We start from the raw sequence: 20,253 nt of genomic DNA, 5'->3' as shown, positions 1-20,253 counted from the left end.
CTGGGTCAGGGATGGACCTACGCGTTGTCGGAGTTGCCATGCCAAGGTTGCGATGCTGATCCCCTTATCTGGCATTCAACCAAGCCAATTACCCCGCTCTTCAGTCTTCCCCATCTGCATAATGGAACCAACGTTGCTCATGCCTCACCCAAAGTCCCACCCAACCCCATGAGCTGCTCAGGGCAGGGGGACACATGGGCACCATTTCTGTGCCATTGTCAAACCTCTGTGTTGGCATTTCCATGGCTGGGGGCTGTTCCAGCAAGGATGGAGCTCATAATGTTGATCACTGCCTCACCAAGGCAATGGCCACTGGTGCTCTTACAGTTGAGCTCTCCCAAACCTTTGTACCAGTGGCTCTTCTGGGTGGGTGATGGAAGAAGACCCAGAGGGTTTGGGGGCTGTTGTAGAGCTGCAGAGTCCGGCACTGTGAGCAAGGAGCAGCAAGGCGAGTACAGAACAAAGGGGACAGACCTGATTTTAATTGGGTTCCAAATAAAGGGGCGCAGGGTGGTGTGGACACCTGGGGATCTCCAATAAGAAGTCCATGGGGAAGAGAATGCCATGTCCAGGCACCACGATGCTCACCGAAGTGGGAGGAGAGGAGGAGAAGAGGAGCATTCTCATCAGCGCTGCACCCAGCCCCATGTCACCACTTGGTCACCAAGTACTGGGGCAGAAAATGGCATCTTCCTTCCTGCTTCCCTTGGGGACGGCTGGGGACATCCCCAACCCCCGGGATGGGAGCGGGTTGCTTCTGCAGTAGGCATAGATCCAGGTAGGAAACCCACGGCGACGGCTGGCGAGTGGTAACACTTCATACTAAGGGTTTGTTTATGGGGAGGACAATGGAGCTCCATTAGTGCTGTGGATGGGGATGTCCTGGCCCCTGTTGGCTGCCAGCCCCCTGCCCATGTTTTTGGGGAGCGGGGTAATGCTGCCAAAGCGGTGAGAGTCATTATTACTGATACAGCTTTTCTGTCTATAAAATACAATATAATATAACAATTATATTTATAACTTTTTTTTTTTCTCTTCAAAATACTAAATAGATGCTATAAAAACCTGTAACTAATTGTGCTATAAACTGCAGGCTACAGGGTTGTAACAAACAATGTATTGGCTTGGTCACTGATATGTGTGTGTTGGAGCACTGTATAAATGCTTTATTAGTGGCATTTACCAAGGAGTTTCCTTCTCAAACCATTTGGAGGGGTAAAGCCAGTGAAAGGCCGAAATATAGGTCGTGTGCACTGACAAACCCCAAGGAGATGCACAGAGGGTTTGCTGTGGGGGTGATGGGAGCTGCTGCCTTCCTCGGCCACGCTCATCCTCTCCCCCAGCTCTTGGCCACAGGCTCCCTCCTGCCAACTTTCCTGATTTTGGTTTATTTGTATTTTGTTTTGGGAGGCAAGGGGATGGGTTTTGGTTCCCAAGGTGGCTGCTAGGAGTGGGAACCAGTGGTGGGGACATGGGGACCAATGGCAGGGACAGAGCGGGGGCCGATGGCAGGGATGCGGGGCTGCACTGAATGCCAAGGATTGGAGCTCGGTGAGGAGGACTCTTAATAGAAAGTGTTACCAGGATAGCAGTGAAGCTCCTGGGAAGTGAAAGCTGTCAGGAGATAGTGGGTTTTGGTTGGTTCCTGCTTTAGTGTCCCCAATCCACAGAGGGACAACCCACAGATCCCTGTGCCATTTATACCCCAGCAACCACTGTGCCAGGCTCCAGGACAGATGCAGATGACCCGACAATGGGAGCAAGCCAAAAGATTAACTCTAAATAAATAAAGTAAGAAAGAAAGAAAGAAAAGAAAAAAAGAGGCTCGCTTTCCCATTAGGAGTGTGCATAGAATGAAGGAAAAGAAGGATGGAAATGCACCTCCAGCTCCCTATTGCTTCAGAGACTGCCTTTGCATGGGAACCATCTCCATTTGGATGGATGGGTGAGTGGATGGGTGGGTGGATGGATGGATGGATGGATGGATGGATGGATGGATGGATGCCACCTTCCCCTATGGGAGGCCCTGCTGGGGCCAAATCCAGCCTGGATCTGTATTTGAGATGCTGAGCTGTGCCCAGCGTTCACGGCAGCAGCTTTGCCCCTGAAACCAAGGGTATGTCCAGCACAGCCTCTGTGGGGCTGGGACATATGGGGAGAGGATGAGCTTGGAGGAAAGGAAGCTGGTAGGAGTGGAAAGAGCACTTTTGGGGAAGGAGAATCAAACTGGACTGCCCAGGATGGGCACAGAGCAGCAGGAGCCCATGGAGGTGATGCAGTGAGAAACCCTAATGTGGGGACGTGAGGTTTGTGGGACAGCATGGCTGCCCGCCAGCAGCTCTGTTGTGCAGAGAAGCAGAGCCCATTGGGACTCAATGGACAACTGTGGCATCCCCACCCCGGTCCAACCCAACAGCGGTCACTGCTTCCCCAGAAGTCATCACAGGGAAGAGACGACTGAGGTGTCCCCAGTGCAGCATCACCCCAATGGAAACGGGTGTCCTGTGGGGGCACAGTGGCACGGGGGGCTCACATGATGGTGCATCGGTTCCTGCGCAGGGCCCCCTGGAAGCGAATGGTGGTGTGGACGTGCTTGCAGCGGGCACAGCCCACGCTCTTCAGGAGCTCACTGAAGAGCAGCAGGATGTGCCAGTTGTATTTGGCCGAGCACTCGATGTAGCCGCACTTCCACGTCTTCTTCACCAGGTTGGAGACGTTCCAGCGCGGGATCACCCGGCCCCGTTGCAGGTCCCGTTTGTTGCCCACGATGATGATGGGAGTCTCCGAGGTGCCGATGACCCTAGGTTGGGTGGGAGGGCAGCACCACGCAGCCACGGGCTGCTCCCATCCATCCCATCCGTCCCAAAGTGACACCAATAAAGCAACGTGCCACCATCGCCCTGTCCACCGTCACGGGCTGCCTCTCACCACGTCCCCTTGTCCCTCTTCTTGGCCACCACTCAAGTGCTTTTCCACTCTACCCCACACTACCCCAAGCTGCTTTCCCAGCCCTATCCACCTTTGAGTCTGTCTTGCTGTCGTATCACAGCTCTCCAGTGTCCCATCCCTACAGCCCCACCAGCAGCATGCAACCCGCCGGCAAATGGCCCCTACCTTGTTTCCAGGATCTGCTGGCGGATGGTTTTGATGTACTCGAAGCTGTCAAAGCAACAGATGTCATAGACCAGGATGTAGGCATGGACGCTCCGGAGCCCCCTGCAACACACGTCTGCCCACTCCTGCAAGGTGCAGAGAGGGATCAATCCTGGTGTGCCCCACAGGATGCTGCATCACTTTGGGACCAGACATGTTTGCAGGAGGAAAGAAGTTTGTAGGATCCACCACTGGGCATTCTACGTGTATGTGGGACTCCTGACCAAGAGCGTTGTGTTGTGCATGTCGCATTTTCCATCCCCAAATCCCCACCCCCCATCTCACCTCTGCCCTGCCATGTCCCTGTGATTCCTTTTCATTAACCCAAGGGAAGGATAATGGGATTTGCCAGCCTGCAGGGTCAATTGAGTACGTGAGCATCATCTGCCAGGTCGATCAATGACCCTCTATTCTGGTCCATCTCCCACTGACCTTCCATTTCCTGCACATTACGTGTAATTTTTAAACCTCCCTGATCCCCTCACCTCCTGCCCCACAGCTTTGGAGCAGAAGTGAAAGGACTTGTGACCCATGGTGATGTAATTATACCAATTAAAAATCCAACAGCCCGGCCCTGGCAGAGGTACAGCTTTCAAATCCCTTTTTTCTCATATTAACCTTCAGGGATGGGTCAGTGTTGATGGCTGAGCTCAGGGCACCGCCAGGACAAACCCAGTGGCGAGGGCTGTGCTGGGATGGAACTGGGGTTAATCATGAGCTCAAGAGAGGAAAATGGACCTGATGGGTTGATGGTTGGACTCGATGATCTTAGTGGACTTTTCCAACCTTAATGATTCTATGATTCTGTGAAAATGGCTCTTTCCCAAAGGGGATGTATGGCCAGGCTTAGAGGAACCACAGTTACACACAGCACAACCCTGACCCCATGGCAGCATTGGGCAATGGGTGCGCGGTGCGTTGGGTGCTGGACATGTTGGTTCCATCAGCCCTTCACTCAGGGACAACAGGTGGGACCCCATCCTTCAGGGTTGGCCATCATTTGGGGCTGAAAAATTACCGAAGAACCGACGCTCTATCCCAACCTCAACACGATCCTCAGCTTTCAGGAAGCGAAACCCCACAGCAGGAGGCCCCACTCCGTGCCCCTACCTGCAGGGTGTTGACGGGGAAGGCGGGGATGGGCGGAAAATCCATGATCTGCAGGTCGTGCACGTGGCCGTTCATGACGACGGCGGGCAGGTAGACGCGGCGGGCCGTGGTGGGCACACAGACCTCGCTGAACTCGTTGTAGAGGAACTGCCGGACTATGGCACTCTTGCCCACGCCCTGGGCTCCCAGCACGGCGATCTTGAAGGTTGCCACCATACCGCCGGCCGCCGGCCGCTGCCCCAGTGCTGCTCCCGCGGCGCCGACGCTGCATATTCCCGTGCAGGGGGGCTCAGCCCCATTCAGGATGCATTTCCCCGCCGGGACAGCACATCACTGCGGGGCCAAGGAGAAGGCTATCATGTCCCAAACCCTGTGACAAGGGGGCATTTCTGATGGGGACGGCCACCGGCTGCTCTATGCCCCGAGCTGGGGAATCCGTCTCCCCGATTTGGACAGCTGGAATTGCCTTTTGCTGAAGGGGGGATTGCTCAGTGCCTGCAAGTGACAGCTTTAATGTTTAATTTCAGGCTTTGAGCGCTTCAGCAATTAACTTGATGGAGGCTAATTTCCCAGCCAGCTGACAGGGCGAGCTGCGGGCACACGTGGCGGGGGCCCCAAGGCAATGGCTTGGGCACAGGAATGCAGAAATGGGGTCAGAGAATTCCCAGCACCCACTGGCACTGAGGTCCCAACCAGCTGCAACGGGAATAGCAATGTCAGTGGGATGGGTCCCACTGCATTTCCCATCCCTGGGAGCAGCTCCTGCTGTATCTCAATGCATGGATGCTTTTCCCAGTTGGTGATGCTCTCTCTGCGTTCCCTGAAAAACATCCCCAAGGCACAGGGCACGGTCCCCGGGCTGTCAGAGGCTCCAGCAGCCCCATTTCACCCTGAGTGATGGTGATATTTGCCCCAGGGAGAGTGTGGCCATGGCCGTCCCCATTGCAGGGACCCAGCAGGGCCTGATGCAGTCCAGGGGCAGGGACACCCCACTGGGGCCTGGCTCTGATGGCAGAAAGCAGTGTCATGGCCAGGCCACCCCGTTGTCCCCGTACCCCTTTCTCCACCCACTGGCAGGGGTGTGGAGTCCTGCAGCCCCATAGGGTGCCATGGGGACACGGGGTACCCCAAACTGCTGGGCAATGCCATGCCACCACCCTCAGCATCCCCCAAACCCCGTTCCCATCCCAGGTGGAGCCACACATGGGGATCGCTGTCCTGTGGGCCCTAGGGATGAGGTTGCCCCCAAAGCACAAGTAGCTGCCCTGATGGCAGCAGCAGCATTTGGGGACACAAAAGGAAACTGAGGCCTGAACGGGGACATAGCAGGGACGGAACTCAGCAGGGTGAGACCCCCGGTGCGGGGCAGGCTGCAGGGCATCGTGACCTTGTGCCCCCCTCCCCACTTTGCTGCCCGCGGGGCCTCATCGCACTCCCCGCGGCGATGCTCCGGGGCAGCACCGCATTCCTCCCCCCCCCCAGACCGCGGGGGTCGGGGCCGACCTGAGGAAGGAGCACAGCGCGGGGGTACCGAGGCGGGGGATGCGGGCACCGCGCAAATCCACTGCCTTGGGGGAAAAGGGAGGGAGAGCGGCCGAGCTCTGCCGCTCAACTTCAGCCGGGTACCCCCTCGTTGAACTTCCCCCCTTCCCACCAGCACCGCTCCCGTCCCCTCCCCATTCCCTCTCCCCTCCGTTACCTCGCAGCGGCGGTGCCCCGGGCCGGCGTTGTCCCGGCGGGCGGAGGAGCCATGCGGCGAACCCGGTGCGGGGCGGGCGGCCCCGCTGCAGTGAGTGCCCGGCACGGCCCCCGCCCGGCGAGGGGCTGCGGGGGAAGCGGGGCTGGAAGGAGGGAGGGAGGGAGGGATGGAGGGAGGTAGAACCTCCTCTGGGGATGGAGCGCGGGGAGCGATGCGAGGAATGCCCGAGAGATGAGGAGGCGGCAGCGCCCGGAGATATGCGGGGAGGGAGGGAGGCAGCGCAGGGAGGCGATGCGGGGAATGCCCGGAGCGCGCTGCGGGGAGCCGGGAAGGACGCGGCTTCTCCCGGGGCTCTGGGAGGTGCTGATGGGAAAAGACCCACCCATGTGCCCCCGGTGCGGCAGCGGCTCAGCCCTCCCCGCTCCCGTGTCCCCATCCCACGCCGTAGGACCCCGGCTCGGCTCACCACGCGGCTCCCGGACGCACCGCATCCCCCCGGGGTCGGACGTCTCCATCGCAGAGCTGTGGCTTTGGGACACCCCGCAACCAGCATTTATCGATGGCGAGGGAGAGGATGGCTGCATCTCCAGGGAGCGGGGTCGGAGCCGCACACCTCAAAGCAGAACCCGAACCTCTCTCCGCTCTCCACGGAGGGCTGGGACATCCCCACGGGTCTGGCTGTCACCCCGCAGGTCGGCAGAACTCAAACACCGACTTTGCCGTGGCCAAGCCCCCCCCCCCAACCCCGCTGATACCTCTGGTTGGGAAAGCATCAGATGGGGTGAGCTGGGTATAAATGGAAGCACTCGGCCATCGCAGCCCCCCTCCTTCCCAGGGACAAAACGGGATACCGGCCACAGCCCTACAGCTGGGGGCACAGGGACGGCCTTTGCGCTGAGCCCAGCGCATCCCGCATTGCCCCCAAGCTTTTTGGGATTCGGGGTTTGTTTCCCTGATGCTCACAGCCGGGGAAACACTCAGTGCCTCTGCAGGCGCTGCCCACCTCCCACCCGCCACCCCCGGGCGTCGCTTCCCGGCACCGCAAAGAGCGCTGCTGGGAAGGGGCCGGGATCGCGGCTGCGATGAACTCGCCCGCACAATCCAAGCTTCAGCCTCGGGGATATTTTTAGCAGCTCCCTTCGCGGCGCTCTTCACTCGTGGTTTTATTTGTGAAATGTAATATACGGTGGCCTTTGGGGGGGTTGGGAGGACGGAAGTAGAGTTGGCCCTGCATCTATCCCTGGCTTGGCTGCAGGGAGGGATGCAGACCCAAAATCAGCCATCAAAGGGCACGGTGGGATTGGGCTCATCTTCTCATAGGGCACCCACCCTATGGCCCTGCAGCAGCTCCAAGTCTGAAGCCACCCATGTCACTGTGATCCCAGTGCCACGCGCTAACAGGAGTGGTGAACAAACCCAGTTTGCAAGGATCAGCACGGGCAAGGGTTGGTGTGTCCCTGTTTATGGGGCATGAGCCTGCCTGCAAACCCAGAGCAAGAGAAGGACCGATTTCTCCTCAGGAAGCCCCCAGCAGAGCCATGGGGAAGGATGAGCCCTTCCCTTTGCTGTAGGATGCAATGGGGATGGGGCAGCTCTGGACATCTCACAGCCACTTAGGGTCCTGTTGGACAAATGGGAACTGCTGACCCAGAGCTGGGCAGAGGAGAAGCACAGGGCAGCACTCCTCCTGCTCCTTCAGGTCGTTCCTGATCCTTCCAACCTGGCCAACCTGGGGCTGGCTGCCAGCACAGACGGTTGGCAACCCACTCTGCTCCAAGATAAAACCCTCTGCAAGATGCCAGCACGGGTTAAGAGCACTCCAATGCATCACTGATGCACGCAGGAAAAGCAAGTCAGGGCACACACAGCCCCTCGGAGAGGGTGAGATGGGGACATCCATCCTCCTCCCATCCTCCACTGGGCCACTGTCACACACCATGGAAGATCAGCCCTGGGGATGCTTGGTCCACACTCTGTGTGAGCCCCAGGAACAGCCTCAGAGATCTCTGCTGTAGAAAAGAAGTGGCTGGTACAGGAAAGGGACTCCCGGGGAGCACCCACAGCCCAATCCCACAAAGCCCAGCAGCCCCCACAGCCACAGAGCCACAGCACAGCCACAGCCTTGTGGAAATGAGTTTATTGACACGGACGCCAGGTAAAGCCTGAAGAGCAACACAGCTACATGGTGAGCAAAGCAACCGAGCGGCACAGCAGGAGAGGAGGGCTCAGAAACGCAGGGACACCCATGTGCCCGAGATGCTGGGAAGAAATGTGGCACAGGAAGGGGTGCTGAGCATCCCCTCCCCATATCAAAGCTCCTCCAGCTGCATGGTGTAAGGCTGAGCTCATTCCTCACCCTCTGCTGTCTTCTCCCTGCCCCAGCACTCAGCGCTGCCGCTGCTTCGTTAATTGCTCTAATAATGATTTGCGCCGTGGCCCTGCAGGGCTTGGAGCAATCACCTCCCAGCACACACAGGCACTGTGTTACTCCAGCTCTGCCCCACTTTTTCCCCAACCAGAACACAGGGACAGAGCCTTCCAGGCCCTGCCAGGTGCTCCTCTTCTCTGCACTGAGGCTCAGGGTGGGGGGAGATAAATGGGGCTTTCTGACCTCTTCCCAGCATCGGCCTCTTGGCTGCAGGCGATGACGGAGCCCTGATGAACCATCTTCACCATAAAACATTTACTGACCTTGAACGTGGCATCTAAATGACAACATGGGGGCTGCTATGCGTCAGAGCTTTGCTTGCTGGGGAAGAGCTGGCATCAAAACATGCTGGGGAGGGCAGAGCTGCCCTGGTTAGAGGCTTTGTTGAATGAAGCAGGGCAAGCAATGGATGGTGCAAGGCATGCACAAGGCTTTGCATTCACTGCTGGGGCTGCAGCACTCACTGGTTGCAACACGGTGAGTGCACAGCTGTGAATGGGAAAGGGAAGGGCTCCCAGCCCAAAGGGTGGGTAGGAGAAGAGAGGCCGGGGGCTGCAGGCAAGGACTGAGAAATTCTCAATGCCTCGTGCCCTGGGGGCTGCTAACAGAAGAAATGCTTTTGAGGTGTGCTCAGCTCAGCAAGTGCAAGCACTGCCAAGCCCAAAATTGGTCTGTTGTGCCACCATTGGGAGTGGGGAGAAGCACTCGGCCCCACTGCGGAGCCTCAGGATCCTGCCAGGGCCCATGGACATCAGATGCCTGCAGCCCTGCTGGGACGTACAGCACTGGGTGCAGGGGCACAGCTCAAGGGTTGGGCGAAAGGCAGAGAGAGCAAGAGGAGGAGCTGCAGATGGTGAGGACACAGAGAACACAGCCCGTGCTTTTGCCCTAGTAGTGAGCCCGTTCTCATTTTGTCCTCCACTGTCCCATTAGCCATCTGTCCACAGCCCCTCCCCACACACGAGGAGTTTCCCTCCTTACTTGGCAGCTCACAGGGCAGGGAGATGATGGATGGAGTTAAACATCATAGGGAGCAGAGCTGAGGCCCAACAAAAACCCCTTGCTGCATTTAGAGCCCCTCAGCTCCACAGGTGCAGCACATGGCTCTGTTCCTCACAGCCAGCCCTGCAGGGTGCCCACCACTTCCACAGAATCACTTTCCCTTTAAAGCCAATCACAGATAAGGAAAAAAACAAAAAATGTATAAAAATATAAAATAAAGTGCAGTGTATGTTTTCGACCATTTTGCCTTGTTTTAATAAGCTGTGGGTTGGGTTTTTCTGTGTTGTTTTTTTTTTTTTCTTTTCCAGTGAGCAGTATTTTACAAAATCAGAACTACACCTAAAGCCATTTAGAAAACACTGACATTGGCACAAAATGGAGAAGCCCACGAGAATGGACAAGAGAGGGGCAAAGGGGATGGAGGGAGGGGGGGAGTTGAAGCAGTGGTTACAAACTCCATGGACGCTAAAAATATCAAAGGGGTTTGTTCCCTATCATCGTTAGCATGTGGATACTAATTGCTACCTTGTTTAATCAGTGCCTCGGACTGAAATCCTACACATGAATACAGCTGCTTCCAGTTTAAGGGTGCTTTTCCCCACACCAGCAGTGGAGGAGGACCCAGGGACCGTTTCTCTGTCCTCCTGCAGGGTGAGGCACAGGCAGAGCTCCATCAGTTCTTCAGGATGGCATCGTAGGCCTGGTAGATGTACTGGGACACCTCAGGGGCACGGCATTTCAGAGAAAGCTGAGGGCAGGAGGAGAGCAGAGGTTAGTGGTGGTGGTGCAGGGATGGCACCTCTTGACCTACAGCACAGGGTGGACAAAGTTTCTGCTGCTTTATGCAGCAGGGGAGGGTATCAGGAAACATTTCTTCTCCAAAAGAGTGGAGATGCAGTGGCACAGCTGCCCAGAGATGGGGGGAGTGGGATGGGGGGGGAGGGGAGGCCACCATCCCTGGAGGTGTTCCAGAACCATGGAGATGTGGCACTGAGGGATGTGGTCAGTGGGCATGGTAGGGTGCAGGGGGTTGGATGTGGGGGTCTCAGAGGTCTTTTCCAACCTTAATCATTCTATTCAGATCCAGAATAGTTCTGGATTTTGCTTCTTTCACCACCAAAACCAAGCTGCTTTCTCAGTGCTTGTCACAAGCAGGAGGAAGCACACGAAAGCAAACGCCCACGTGGGGTTCCCAAATTCCTTACCAAACACAGCACTGTAGGCATGAGCAAAGGGGACACGCTGGTCTGAGCTCTGTAACAGCGATTTGCTGTCACACTGTAAATCACAGCCCTATGCCTGAGGGCACGTCTGCCTGCTCAGTCCTTACAGACTGAAACTTGGACACTGCCCATCTGTGAAGCAAGGACTGGGCCAAGATCAGCAGAATGGCGTCAGTCCCCTCACTGAAGCATTTCCCATCACTTGCTTTCATCCTGCAACTCCCCAGCCCAGAACACCTTCCAACAGGAGAGACACATTCTAACAGTGGGATGCTGAGAATGGGAGCAGTCAAAGGGAACAGCCACAGGGGTACACGACACAGGGCAGCCAGCAATTTCATGGTGGTGATGGATTGGTTGGACTAGATATCAGTGGTCTTTTCCAGCCTTAATGATTCTATGATTCCCACCAGCCACAGGCTGATGCCAGCAGGAGCCTGGAGCCTCTAATGCCCAGACAGCCAGCTCTGCTGTGGAGCCAGCCAGGCATCAATTGCTGCTTGTTTGCTCGGGGGAGGTGGGGGGGGGGGGGGGAGGGTGTCCTGGCAATGCTTTCTTGCTAATGTCTCTTGGCTTTATCTCTGGGTAACCTTGGCAAATAAACAGTTATTGCTGAGTGGGCATTATCCCAGCTCACTGGTAACAGAGCAGCACAATTCTGTTGTATCTCACTTTCTGCAGTTCAGTGGGAATTCTGCTCCCCTACACAAATGAATGGGATCTGCATCAATACCAGCTGAGCTGGGAGGATCCCAGCATGTGCCACATCCCTGTGGTCTCACCGTGTAATTGGGATTGCCTGGCTGGATGCGAAGCTCAGCCAGGATCCAGATGCCATTGGTGAGCTTGAGGGACTGGTAGAGCATGTCCTGACCCTCCACGTTCCTCTTGGCAATGGTGTAGACGTTGTTGTTCTGCAGTTTGCTGGAGACAGTGTCTGCAAAGAAAAAAAGAAAGAAAAATGCATGTTAGCTCAGATATGTCTGTGGAGACAGCAGAGCCCGGAGCAGCTTCTTCAGCACAGGGCTGTGACAGTTTTAACACACTGCATGGCCTTGGCACTGATGGGAGGTGTGAGATTTCACCTGCAGAACTGTATGGAGGCAACTGTGATGCAAATTACTTCCATGGGACCTTCTGGAGAAGCAAGAGCAGAAGAAAACATGCAGAACAGGAAGACCCAATGCAGCAGCTTCTGGCTGCCAAGGGGCTTCTTGGTGTAGGGCAGGGCGATCCTCAGCCCTTGGATGGCAGCAAGAGAAGCACACTGCATGCTGGGGTGGAAGGCTCAGAGTGGTGTCCATACCCCAGGCTGCACCCCTGTGCCCACTGGCTGCAGAGTGGCTGCATGCAGGTCAGGGAGGCTTCCAGCATCCAGCTACTCAGACACATTCAGATTTAGGTTCTCTCTCTTCCCCAGTTACTATGGAAACTGGCAGATATAAGTACCTAATGAGATCCTTTGCTTAAAAAACCCTTATTCCTTCCATTGCCTTCTCCCATCCTCTGCTCCTGCTCTCTACAACAAACTCACCCTGAGCAGGCACAGGGGCACTGTGGAGCTGCCCTCACTGACCTCAGATACGCCCCCAAAAGTGCCTGAAATCCTACCAGAAGTCATCCCATTTCATCCAGCCACCCAGAGAAACAACGTGCTCACCCAGCACCTCCTGCCCCCTCCTCCAGCCCTGATTTGGGGGGAGCTGGGAGCCACTCTTTTCACCCCCAGGTTGCGGGTCCCCATCCCTCCTGTGCTAGGCCAGCATGAGAACTTGGGATTTCGGAGATCAGGCAAGTTGCTAAGCAACAGTGCCAGGCTGTGCTGGCTGCAGGCAGGGCCGCTAATGCCATCTGACAGCACAGCCCTTACAGGCAGGGAGCTGCTGGGAGCAGAGCCGCTGAGCTCCCACCATGAGCACAGCACTCAGCAGAGCCACAGCCAGTGCCTGGCATGGGCAGGAACCACACACACACCTCCCTGCTCCTGCAGTGCCCAGCGACTGCCAACCAGCACCCTGTGATGCAGGATGGCATCCAGAGGAGAGCACGTAGCTCAGTATCACCATTCGTTTCCACTGCATGCCACAAGCACGGGCTCCTTAATAAATGACAACCGGGCTGTTAGGTTTGTGCATACAGAAATAAACATCAGACAAACCTGCATGTGATTGTGTCCCTGTTTGTTCCAACAAGAAAATGCAATTTCTCTCAGCTCCAGCATTAGTACATTACTTGGGGAAAGCTGAGATGACCGCTGCATACCAATAAAGCCACGTTCAGCTCCAAACACTGAAGATTTCATTTCACACCAAAGTTACCAGAACTGCTGAACAGCACAGCAACTAATGATCCCTGTTTAACGGCATTCATTCTCCACATGCAAGTCAGCCTCTGCTCCTTCACTCGGCGCTTGAGTAAGCAAATTTTAAAAAAAGAAAACCATCCAGCTAATCTGACGGGCACAGCCCAGCTTCATGTAGCAGTCCTTTACCATTCCATCCAGCTCAGCATGTCAAAAAGCAGTGTAAAGGCAGCAAATGGAGCTTTGGTGCAGGGGAAGCCTCAGTGGGTCCAGCTGTACCCAGAGCACCCAGATTGCTGGATCTAATTCCAGCATGGCTGACACAAACACCACTAAATCTGGCACAATGCGTGCAGGATGTGGTAGTGATCAGTAGTGAGAATGGGGTGGAAGGCTTTGCAGCCCTCCTGGCCCTCCCCATACACTCTGGTGGCAGACTCCATGGGCACCGTGGAGCTTTTAGTGCTGGGCACCTGCCATTTCATTTAAAACAAAACAATTAGGTTAGCACTGAGTTCTAAGAGCTGAGAACACAGCACTGTATCCATTGACCTTCTGTTTTCATTGCAAGCTGCATCTCAGAATATACTTTTCTTCACAGCACTATCATAACCTCCTCCTAAATAGGCAGACGTGTGAAGCACAGCTCTGATCAATTCAAGATGTGCAGCGCATCACAAGTACAGCCCAGCTCTGAGACACAGCTCCGAAGACACTCACTCCTCTGTGGCCATACGGCCCCAAAGACAGCCCAGGGCTGTGCTGGCTCTCACTGCTATGAGAACCACTATGGTTGGAAAAGATCTCTCGGATTCCCAAGTCCAACTCCAACCCACTGCCACTGTGCCCACTGATCATGTCTCCACGGATTAGAAACACCACAGGGATGGGGACCCCACCACCACCTCCCTGTGCAGCTGTGCCACTGCATCACCACCCCTTCAGAGAAGAAAGTTTTCCCAATACCCAGCCAGATGCTGGGGATAGGAGCAGCACGCTGTTCTCATCCAGGTGCCTGGCACCTCACCTTCGCTTCAGCTGGTGGCACTGAGGGCTGCCACCAAGGTTTTCCAGCTGCTCTGTGCCATGGCATGGGGTGAGCTGCCAAAGATGCAGCCTTTCCTGCTATCCCTGCTGCAAACCATCAAAGCTCCAGCCAGCCCTGCTTGGCTTGCACTGCAGACATAGGAGTCTTTTACCCACAACGGCCTCAGAGCAGACAAACACAGGAGCATCTCCACTCTTATGCCGATCTCTGTTTGAAGGAACAAAAGAAGAAATCTGGGAAAAGCCTGCATTTTGCACATGAGGGGCTGTAAGGTGCCTGCTGTGCAGTGACAGCTGGCCCTGGATGGCACAGCGTGCCTCCAAACCCTGGTGGCAACTCAGGTGACTGACTGCCTGTGTTCTGCTTCAGCAACTCCCATGAGGAAGTTCCTAGAACATGAGCCACTCTCCTCCAAGAGGACCAAGCCTGCAAGGACTGCAACACCTCAGTGTCAATGACAGAAGCTACCATCTCAGATTTGAGATGCAAGGAGCAAGGCACAGCCACAGCAGAAGCAAGACTGCAGTGCAGGAGAGGCCGTGCCAAGCACAGTGGAGCAGAGGGAGGGCTGGAGGAGGAGCAGAGGTTGTTCTCAGCTGAAACCCCCACAGTGAAATCAAGTCAGAAGGTTCAACAGCTGCTATTTTTTTCCCCTTTTGCATGCTCAATCTTTTACATTCTGAAATAGTAATAATTATGAGCACAAAGAGATCCATGGTTTCTTTCTGCAATTGAAGCAAGAGGGTGCTCATTGTGTAATGGCAGATGAGAGAATAAAACAGTTATGGGGTTTAGCATCAATAGGGACACTTTCTCCTGTGAAACATAGCAGCTTTGGGTAAAACCACTTGGCTCCTGTCCAGAGCCTCTTGACTGGGTGCAAAGCTGCAAGCTAGCCACATTCCACCTGCTACACTCCATCCTTTAGCAGTAGTAAGGTCAGACCTATGAGGTCTGCCTACTGCAGACTAGCTCCAGCAGACCAGCTCTTCTCTCACATGGCCTGCCCTCCAACCATTTCTATAGCAGTGTGTAAGATCACTCTTTCACAACAGAAAGTAGAAAGATGCTGAAAGGTGAAGAGACCAACCCAGGATTAAAGGCAGGGCTGTATGGCATTGCCTGGTACACACAGCAGCAGGATGAGATTAAGCACAGCTCCCAAAAAGGTGCTCAGCTCCATTTACAGGAGCAGTTTTACAGAGAAGCAAAGCTGTAAAAGAGAAAACAAGAACGCAAGATGCAGAATGAAAGGAAGAAGCAGAGAGGTGAAACTGAAGACCATAGATTTCAGAAGTATTTTTATGGATCCAGCTGAACTTTTTGACCAGGATCCAGGGTTTACAGGCTGTTGCGTTCTTAAGTGCTACTCACACACACTGCTCTTTGTAAATTGATGTCCACTGAACACCAAAGGTGCTGCTCAATGCTCTCAGCATGGCACAGTTAACCTACTCACCAGCATTCAGGTGGCAGTCTTTAATCTGGAACTGCAGCTCATTTTCATTTGGAATGTCTTTCCAAGTCGCGAGGAAGACCTGGCGCTCTGCAAACAAGACACACCATCAGCACATGCAGAATTATAGCATTAATTAGAACAGAACGATGCAAGGCAGAGACACAGGAGACCTCTGGATCACATTTGGACCTGGTGTGGTCAGATCCAGGGTTTGTTTCTATGATAACCCCAGTCTCACTGCAAAAGCAGCAAGGTGTTGGTGGTTTTTGGATGTCCCCAAACCAAAAACAGCCTCACAAACCAAGAGCAGGTGGGATTTGACAAGGAGACCCACAGATTTGAGAATTATGTTGCAGTGCAAGTTAAGATGCTCTTTACAAGCCAACCCAAACAATGTAATCAAGGGAAGGGGAATGTAAGAGTTCAAATTGAGGCAATTCCCACGCTCATTTGAGTGAACCAAACCCCAAAGAATCAAAACAACAACAAAAAAAAACATCAGAAATCAGTTTCAAAGCAAACAGATCCACTCCTCGTCTGACAGAGGCTCAGAGCAGATGTGGGATGCAGCTACTGAGCTGCAGGGCTATGGGGACAAGCCACCCAACCATTGCTGATCAATCAGGCTGCTGGGATACACTGGCACAAAGATCACAGGCAGGCACACGTGGATCTCAGCCATGGCACAGCTGTGCCCAGCTGGATGCTGTAGGGCTCAGGAAGGTCGAGCACGGCCCTAAAAGCACTCACTCACCCATTTTGCCATCCTCCACAAAAAGCACGTTGAGAGGAATTAGGCAGCTGAAGTAAAAGACATCAATGTTGTTTTTCACAGCTACCTGTTGTAGAAGAAATGGTGGTTAAAGCATCAGTATTTGTCTGGAAGTCCAGAGGGGTCCCATGGCTCTGCAAGGTCCATCGCCTGCTCACGCTCTCACTGCTCTCCTAGCAAAGGTCAGCTCTGAGCATGAGACTGCCTGGAGAGATGCTGCTGTACTGCTGGGGAATTTCAGACAAAGATCACTCCCACCCCTCCATGCCCTCTCCATTTTCACTAAAAGCTGCTCAATCTTCTGCAGGCATTTCACCACAATGCTTCAGAGCCAACTGCACTGACAGGTCCCAGACAGCAACTCTGCTCTTCTCTACTCTTGCTCAGCCACCCCCTCCCCTCACTTCTTGCATCCTCAGTATAAGTTTGTCTACAGTGGCCACAAACAGCTACTATCGTGTCTGTCATGTTACACGTGAGCTTCTCCATCCCTCCTCTTTTTCCATCTCACCTTTGCAATTCCCCATCTCCAAAGCCCTGTGTATCCCCTAAACTTTAATCCCAACTCTCAGCCATGTCAGTGCTTGCAGGCTCCTTGCTTAATCATGTTAAGCCTGAAGCTGCTCTGCTCTGTATATTCCTCATATCATCTCCCACCAAGCACATAATGTGCTGCATTCATTCCTGGAAGAAAACTCAGACATGGAGCAATCAGGGCAGGTGGAGAAAGAAAAAAAAGGATAATTTGGCAAAAGACTTGACTCTCATGTCATTAAACACCACCAGTCAGGGAGATGCACCACACTGCCTCTTATCACACAAGGTTGCCACATCATTGATGAATCTCTGCCAACTGAGAGCAACGCCACTTCCAGTTCTCTCCAGGCAGGCTAAGAGCTGACAGTATAGCAGGAGCAAATGGGAGGTCTGAGAAAGTGCCCTGTCATAATATACCATGGAAAATGTAGCTCTGGGCCCGATTTCTATGCCTCTCATGCAATCCTCACAACATCCTGCACTGCAATAGCTTGTCACAGGAGTACAGCTCAGCAGACAGAGACCTGGAATTGAGGTTGTGCGGTGAGCACTGACTTGCAGGAGCTTCCTTTGAAAAAGAAGTTTCTGCAGCTTTTCACCCAGCTGAAACACAAGCCCAACCACACTGACTGCCGAGCCAAAGAAATAAATTTGCTGCTATGCAGACTTATGCCAAGATAAACTCCAGTCACATTAAATAATTACAGACATCAGTGTTCTGCTGGGAAGATCTATTGTCTGTAGTAGTAGGTCGAGAAAGGCACCCTTAAATTTCTGCAAGAATAGCTGTAGGTAGATGAGGAGGGGAATAAAACAGAATTCCAACAAGTCAGCTGATCAGACATAGGTGGTCAGAAATGAGCATTCCCAAAGGAATCATCCAGCAGCTGGGATCCCAGCAGTGCAAAGAGAAGCAAGAATGTGAATGTGATTCCATGGGGGTTTGTACTTTCAGCCATCATTAAGGGTAGTAGCTTATATTTAATTCCCACAGTACACATTGGCTTATATGGGATTAGTTTAAAGCCCACTAAAATTATGGTGCAATCTCAAATAAAAATATATTGAAGGATGTCATACTTGGGATTTTGAGCATCTAATGCTGGTGATGGAGGCACTGAGAGCAGGAGGGAGTGAGGAGGATTGGCAGACAGACCTCAGGGATTCACCTCTGTAAAATGGAATTAGGAATACGGTGTGAGCAGCCAAAAATGCACCTCACTGTGGGAAGGAGCCTGGGGAAGGACCACATGGCCATTGGAGACACTGCGCTTGGGCAGAGCAGCCCCAGAGATAAGCCAGAAGAGGGAAAACTAAGAGGCTAATGTCTGGGAAAAACTGATAGTGAGAATGATGAAGCAGCACTAAATCCTCCTGAGGAAGACAAAAGCTTCAGCACTCAGGTATTTAAAATTAGCCTCAACACAGCTCTATGAGGCAGTGCTGGGAAACAACAAGGCATAGCAGGGTCTGCACTGCGTGACCCAAGATCTTCCCAACTCTGATTTCATGATTAATTGCCTTGTCTTAAAACAACAGAGACTACTTTGCCTTCGCAGCTAATTGTTGTTGCCATACAACAGCAGTTTCTTACAAGGGCTGGAAAGCAGCGCCTTCTCTCCAGTCACAGTTCTGGAGGCACGCACCAAATTAATATGCTAACCCTGTCCCTGCAGCTCCAAAAATGCTATAAAAAGGTATCTGCTGACCTGCTTCTCAACTCTGCAGAAACACATTGAGTAAGCTGCTTTGCTATACTCTGGAGAGCTGCACAATTAAGACACACTGTGAAGTGTAATTTTTCCCAGCAAAGCACAGAAACCTCACTTCAGCCCTCCCCCAAACTGCTCCGTTGGGCTCAGCAATGACATCACACGTCACACTGCAAGCATCTGTAATGATGCAGAAATCAGCTGTTACGTGTCATTTTTGCAAGCAGGATAGAAAACAATACAGTGTCCCCAGACATAGCACTGGGACAGATGGGGGAGCATTTCCAGCCTAGCTGCCATCACACAACACAGTACACTTTGCTCCTTTGGTGGGAGCCCGAGACAATCACTGACATTTGAAGTGATACCAGCAGCTGAGACGTCTCTGCAGGTTTTTCATGCTTGAAAGCAACCTCCACTTGCCTTCAATACATTCTCCAGTCCAGTCTAACTCTGCCTGGGGCTCCGCAGCTTTAACCTGTCGGTCTGCGTATGAGCTACTAAATCTTTAACAAGACCTCTAGCCTCAGACATTTGAGAGTTTAAACAGAAGCATTTTAAATCAAAACAGCTTTCCATCTGCCATCTTTTTTGAAAGGAGAAAAAAAAATAATAAATGACCAGCTTGTGAATTGAGTCAAGCAGACCGCAAAGCTTCAGAGGGATAGAAGTCAAGGAGGTGACAGATTTTCATGTGATGCTCCATTGCTGAAAGTGTCTGACCCACTGAAGATGGGTAGCGGGCTCCCAGTTCCTTATGTCTTGTTTGAGACCATCTAATTGGAGAAGTATCCTCCAGAACGCACTGCTCACCTTGCAGCATGAGCACACTGCTGACGTCCTTCCCTGCAGCACAACCCTCTGATGGCCAACATATGGCAGCGAGGGGAAGAGCCACCTCCTAAGAACAATGCTACATCACTGCTTCAGTAGCGTAGGTTGCTGATGCTTTAAATTCCAGACTTGAGCGTAAGAACCAACTTTCCACGTCAAGTCTGAAAGTAACACAGATGCTTTCCATCAGCAGCAAGTACACAACATACCCACTTGGAATCCCATTAGCAGCTTCACTAAATTAAGGACTGCCTTCCAATTTGGTTTTGCTTTAGAGCCTGGTAACAGCCAAACTGCTAAGGCGAGAACTCTCCTCTGCAGAGTCTTCTGCCTCTGCCAGCACAAGGTCATGGCGTGTTCTCTGACAGCCTGCTGCTCTTGCTGTCAGATGCCTTCAGGGAATGCGAGCTGTTTCCCTTCATTGTGTTTGACAGGTCAGCTGCTCGGGATCTAGAGGAGCTTGGCAGCAGGCTGGATGCTCTACCTACAGCTAGGCTAGAAGCTGGCTACAGACATCGAGCTGCAATGGGAGTGTTACTGCAGAACCCTTTTGGAGGCTCTCCTCCATGCTGGAATACAACTCTTACCAGTTAAGGCCATTCAGAAAAAGAGTAAATAAATCCAGGCAACAAGCCCAAAAAACCACCTTCCACTTCCAACTACACAAGGCCATACATGGTGGTTGAGACAGCGGGCTTGACACAGATCTCCCAGGCAGATATGTAATTTATAAGCAGGCTCCAAATCAATAACATCCACTGCCTGGACTCACACCAATTCTCAGAGGAGAGGTGAAACTGTGAAATCTGTTTCCAAGTGTTGCATTTGTGACCCAGGGTGCATTATCACTTCTCATGAATGAGCTCGAACAGCTCTACAACGCAAGCGAGGAGCAGTGATGAGTTAGAGCAGAACTGTACATGGAAGGGCTTAAGTGTGATCTGGTGCATTAACCTGCCTGATCTCTTCTCAAC

General features: G+C 53.3%; 2 protein-coding genes across 5 annotated transcripts in view; both read right to left on the bottom strand.

The window, feature by feature from the left end:
* Positions 1-34: 34 nt before the first annotated feature.
* RASL10B (RAS like family 10 member B) lies at positions 35-6,982 on the bottom strand. 2 transcript variants are annotated; one of them, XM_048966936.1, is made up of 4 exons: positions 6,429-6,982; positions 4,264-4,596; positions 3,115-3,239; positions 35-2,800 (listed from the first exon to the last, which is right to left on the bottom strand). In XM_048966936.1, the coding sequence occupies exons 2-4, from the start codon at positions 4,477-4,479 to the stop codon at positions 2,530-2,532; spliced, it is 612 nt and encodes a 203-aa protein (XP_048822893.1). In that variant the 5' UTR covers positions 4,480-4,596; positions 6,429-6,982; the 3' UTR covers positions 35-2,529. The 2 variants fall into 2 exon arrangements, with proteins under 2 accessions (XP_048822893.1, XP_048822892.1); XM_048966935.1 differs by lacking the exon at positions 6,429-6,982 and adding an exon at positions 5,963-6,254.
* Positions 6,983-9,167: 2,185 nt separating this feature from the next.
* The window catches only part of AP2B1 (adaptor related protein complex 2 subunit beta 1), a 63,587-nt gene continuing 52,501 nt past the window's right edge, over positions 9,168-20,253 (bottom strand). For all 3 annotated transcript variants that reach the window (XM_048966545.1, XM_048966547.1, XM_048966546.1), the window contains 4 exons: positions 16,179-16,263; positions 15,425-15,511; positions 11,398-11,552; positions 9,168-10,140 (listed from right to left, as the gene is read on the bottom strand). In XM_048966545.1, the coding sequence (XP_048822502.1) occupies positions 10,066-10,140; positions 11,398-11,552; positions 15,425-15,511; positions 16,179-16,263 (402 nt within the window). In that variant the 3' untranslated portion in view covers positions 9,168-10,065. The remainder of the gene's footprint in view (positions 10,141-11,397; positions 11,553-15,424; positions 15,512-16,178; positions 16,264-20,253) is intronic.

Source organism: Lagopus muta, chromosome 20 (assembly GCF_023343835.1).
Source record: "Lagopus muta isolate bLagMut1 chromosome 20, bLagMut1 primary, whole genome shotgun sequence".
Classification (NCBI taxonomy): domain Eukaryota; kingdom Metazoa; phylum Chordata; class Aves; order Galliformes; family Phasianidae; genus Lagopus; species Lagopus muta.
Note: the sequence above shows the minus strand (reverse complement) of the source record. Positions and strands in the feature narration are given on the sequence as shown.